General features: G+C 36.3%; 1 protein-coding gene across 1 annotated transcript; it reads left to right on the plus strand.

Moving 5' to 3' along the window:
* Positions 1–3,046: 3,046 nt before the first annotated feature.
* Positions 3,047–4,274, plus strand: LOC139843835 (protein BPS1, chloroplastic-like). The gene has a single exon (XM_071833995.1). The coding sequence runs from the start codon at positions 3,087–3,089 to the stop codon at positions 4,011–4,013; it is 927 nt and encodes a 308-aa protein (XP_071690096.1). The 5' UTR covers positions 3,047–3,086; the 3' UTR covers positions 4,014–4,274.
* Positions 4,275–5,309: the final 1,035 nt, after the last annotated feature.

A 5,309-nucleotide genomic window follows, 5' to 3' on the forward strand; every position in this document is an offset into this window, starting at 1 on the left:
GATACTAGCTGAGATTTTGGTATATCAGGTATCTTTTGACACTCGACAGTATAACGCTTCATGAAGTTGATTAACGACTCATTATGATGCATAGTAATTTCATGTGCATCCAGATGTGACAACGTGCAACTCCTAAAACTTTGTTACTGCATTACAAACTTGGCCCTCAAATCTAAAAAGCTAGTGATGCTTCTGGGCGGAAGACATGCAAACCATTCCCTTCCATCTTTTGCAACACCATAGGAAACAAATGACACGCAACCTCATCTTTCCAATGTTGCAACCTCATAACCCCTTCGAACATAATAAGAAAATCCTTTGGATCAGTTGTGCCATCATAAACACCGATTGATGGTATTCTCAGGTTTCTTGGAAGTGGATAGTTTGGTATACGAGTGACAAAGCATTGGTTGATTCTGCCATTGCCGGAGGCTTAGTAGCTTCATCCACTGTGATAAGTGCAAAGAAATTGTCCACTGCTGCTGAATGGATAGCGGGTTGTGCTAACTTTTGTTTATACTTCAACGGTGATGTTTTTGTTAAAATTCCATCTAATAGTATTTCCGCCATTTCTTCAGTCATGACCTCCTGATCATCCTCTCCATTATCCCACTCATCTTCCAGGAAACATTCATCATCATTGTCATGTTCATTGTCTTTGACCAGAGTATTCAATTGCTCAAAAAGTTTAAACAATTGCTATTTGGAGACTGCCTTTCCTGGGTTCAGTTGTATTGTGTTTGACTCATATGTTCTTTTGAAGAAGACGTTCTGCGTTCCCCGTCTTGCTTGCCACATTCGCCCTTTTAGGACTTCCAACGATGTTTGCTTTAATCGTGCTGTTGTTTCATTCACATGTTCTTCAGATATTTCAGTATTCTAGTGCTCACCTTCTTCAAGTAAAGCATCCTCCATAGTGAGCTGATTATGTGGTATGTTTTCAACAAGAGTGTCAGTGACTGGTCCAAGTGGTGTCCGATTTGGAATCAGGTCGTTTGCTTTTACGTTCTTAGTGTTCTTATTGTTCTTTAAAACAGATGGCGCCATATGTTGGTACTATTTTACGTCTAGCGGCTAAAAGGTACCAGTACAATACTAGAACTGCCTAGCGTGGAGAGATGTGTTATCGACTGATGTTTGCCCTCGTAATAAGATCCCTGCAGACCCGAAACACGGACGAGATCTCCGTGGGGTGGCCGTATTTGTCTTGTAGGATCAAACTGAGAGTTGATTCGTCTAGCGTGTTGTTGCTAAGCGATGAAGATTCTAGAGTGAGAAAGTACTATGTGAGAGAAAGTGTACTCTCTGCCACAAGTGACTGAATTGTGAAATGTGGTGCCCAGGGGGTCTATTTATAGGCGTAGAATCTATGAAAATCTCGAGAACACGTGTCAGATGCTGATTAATTTGATTATGCGAAATATCCGCAACCAACTTTGGCTTGGGCTGACGTGACTGTGTGTCGCTCACACGTCTATTCAAGGGCTTAAGCATAGAAGCTGCCTTCAGGGCTTATGCATGACGCTGGGCGGCCTGGCTGAACGATGGACGGCTATTAACAAAAACTGCCATTATTGCTGTCTTTTATGCTTTTCGAGCCTTTCTTTTGTGTAAAAATGATGCTTTTATGCGTGTATCCCCTGTGATACACCATTACATATCGAGATTGTTGTTAAAGAAATAAACAGTTTGATGTACTTCAATGATTATAGAGAAACTAAGTTTTTTTCAAAAGCAATTGCTGAAGCTAAGGTGATTGTAGTTAAAATGGATGTTGACCCAATATTTACACAAAAACGTTTGATTGATAGGAAAAAAAGATTTGATGAGAGTTCAAGTAGCCAAGAAGTTTCATTTACATCAGAAGAGGCTTTTACAGTAAAATATTTCTTATACATTGTGGATAAAGCTATTCTTTCTCTTGAAGCAAGATTTGATCAATTTAAAAACTATGAGAAGTTATTTGGTTTCTTATTTTCACATAACTTGAAGGGAATTGAAGACAAAGATCTAAAGACATGTTGTGATTTTTGGGAAACAAAACTCAAGTATGAAGGAAAGTCGGACATCGATGGTCATGAACTTTATATGGAGTTGAGTTCTTTTGACATATGGAGCCGGTGAATTTAAAAAATCCTTTAGATATTCTAATGCATTTGAATGAGGCTCAAGAAAATTTTCCAAACGTAAGGATTGCATATAAAATATTATTGACTATTCTAGTTACAGTAGTATCTGCAGAAAGGAGCTTTTCAAAGTTGTAATTATTGAAAAATTACCTAAGAACCACAATGTCTCAACAAAGACTGAGTGAATTTGCGATGGTGATTATTAAGAATGAAATCTTAGAGAGTATAAACTGTGAAGAAGTGATTAAACAATTTGCTGCCAAGAATGTGAGGAGAGCTTCAAAAAGCATTCGTTAACTATTATGGTATGTCATTCTAATGCTATATTCTTTATGTATAATGATATGGCGTAAGTTGTCGTTTTTTAAATAGCTTATATTATTTGTTGAGGTTTAGGGGCCTTTTTTTCGCCTCGCTCTAGGTCTCTAAATATTCAGAACCGGCCCTGAGATGCTGACGATCAAATCTATGCTTGTTCACTTTTACGTAATTCAAACAAGCTCGGGCTTGATATTTAGACTGATTTAATTTAATACAATCGTATTTAAATACGAGTGACATACAAAAGTACAAGTTAGATGATATAAAAAATCCTTTTCATTAATGAAATACGGCATATCTTTTCTTCACTCTTAAGTTATCGAGACCAAGAAACAAGCAAATGAATACAAGTTGATTATGTGGGTTCATGTGCTTTGCAACTTGCTAGTGGCCGTGTGAGTAATAAACAAGCAAATCTACCCACTGGTCGACAAAAACGTGTGCCACTAAAATAGAAATTAAATAACTTTCAAATAGATAAGAACATCTGACTTTTTCAAAAAAGTCAAAAGTCAACATCCTACCTTGTTCCTCCTACTCATAACCAAATGCCAAACACAAAACCACCACTCCTTAACCAAAATTCTATATAAACTTCATCTTGCAAGTAACTGACCATATCAAAACTCAACAGCTATGATACTTCAAATAAATAGATTTAAATTCTCCAATAACCATAACCATCATCACAAACGCCATCTTCGCAACATGTCCGAAGCTGATTTGGCTTCATTACAAGCTTTTCGATCACAAGTCTCCGAAAAATTAAACCGGGTATTGGAAAGTTTGAAACTTAGATCCGAATTCGTGTCGTTAACATGGATCCATGAATGTTTTCATATGTTACCCATGATAAACAATGATTTTGCAAAGTTGATGGTGGAGATTGATTATGCTATGAGTACTTGGGAATCAAGTTCGATTGATGAATATCTTGATTACACTATGAACTTGTTGGAGCTTCTAAATTCAATTAGTTCATCAATTTCTCATGTGAATCATGCTAGAGTTTTGCTTATGCATGCTTTGAGTCTCATGGAAAGTTCTCCTATTATGGCAATTGAACGTATGAAAGAAATCAAGAAACATGATTGTGTTAAAGAGTTAAAAGTGAGGAATCTTGATCCTATAAAAAGAAATGGAAATGGGAATGAAAAAGATTGGATTTTTCATGAGGCTATAATGGTTTTAAAAAGTATTGGATTATGGGTATGTGGAGTGGTGTTATTAGCATTAAAGAACGACGATAAACCGATTATGGAGATGATGAAACATGGGGTGTTTGTGGATTCTACATTGATGGTTTTGGATAACATTTTTAGAAAAAAGTTTATGGATGAAGGTGGGTTTGTGAAGGAAGTTGATAGTGTGAATGAAAGTGTGCATTTGGTTGTTTCAAGTGGAATCAGTGATTGTAAAAATGGAATGGAATTGAAGAGAAGATTGGAGGTGTTTGGAAATGGATTAAAGTGTTTAAAAGAAGAGGAAGAAGGTCTTTTTGGAAGTGTATTGGCTGCAAGAAATGAAGTGCTTGAAGCACTTAGAAATAATGATAGTCATTAGTGAATAATTAGTTAGCATTGCTTTGATCATTTGTAGATATGTGTCAAATGATAAATTATGTATTATATTTGGAACTTGTAGTTACCAAGTGTGAAGACATTCATTTGTAATAATCATATACTAGTGAAAGTGAATTTGTTAGCGTTAAGTTGCTCTGATCAAAATTGTAGTTATAATGTGTAAATCAATAAATCACACCTCCAAACTTTTGGGGGAGCTGATCATAATTGTAGTCTTAATGCTCTTCTTTTTCTAGATCTACCATAACTTTATTATAGTTCCTAAATTATCATTTTATAATTGTAAAATGCAGATCAAACCCAAATCACCCATCCATATCTCGAACGTCCTTCTCAATGTCTTCAAAGACATCAGCTGCATTACATCATCAAATCTCAAAACATACACCACTAACTCTCTCTTGACATATGAAATTGAAACGTTCAAGTTGAAAATATAAAGCATTTAAAAAATATATATATATTGCCACCGGTAGCACGTACTAATAGTTTTTTTTGAGCAGCTGTTTGGATCACTCAGGGGACTTAACCACCCACGTGTTCATCTCTTACACAGTTATACCCGCCCCCAACTGCGTGTCCAGGAGGAAACCCGCACCAATCCCATACGGGGCATGGATGGTAAAACTCCCCCTCCCCTTTACCCCAACGCGATGTGGGAAATGTGCCATGAGTGAAACTTCATGGCAGAGATGAAATTGTGGGTTAATATGTAGTCAACGGGAGTCGAACTCCTGACCTCCCCTAAAGGAGGCAGGCCTCTGTTTTTCTTATCACTTCACTCAACACCATTCTCTTTTTAAGAGGACTCTCAACGAGAGTGTTAACCCTTAGCCAGTGTGACTAGCCAATTATTGGCTCCAATGATAGTGATATGTGAATCTTTAGTTAATATACATGTGATCTTTAGTTAATATACATGTGTGATCAATTTCGTGTATATTTTGCTTTTTCCATCACGAGAAGTGTTAAGATAAAGTGAAATTGAATGGACTCAAATTTAGTCATTGCATACAAACACCATACATTCAATATTTAATAATAATAATAATTAAAATTAAGTTTAATAATAAATTAATATAGTGAATTCATGTGATGATATCTCATGGTTGGGAGTGAATCGTGATGAGTTAGTGATGAAAAGAAATTGGAGAGGAAAGGATGATGTGGCAATGTGTTAATATGAAGAAGGGTGTCATGAATGGGAATGCTCTAACAGCAAACAACACCACTATCACTACGATGGTATACAATTCAAATTGTTAATCTTCATATA

Source organism: Rutidosis leptorrhynchoides, chromosome 4 (assembly GCF_046630445.1).
Source record: "Rutidosis leptorrhynchoides isolate AG116_Rl617_1_P2 chromosome 4, CSIRO_AGI_Rlap_v1, whole genome shotgun sequence".
Lineage (NCBI taxonomy): Eukaryota > Viridiplantae > Streptophyta > Magnoliopsida > Asterales > Asteraceae > Rutidosis > Rutidosis leptorrhynchoides.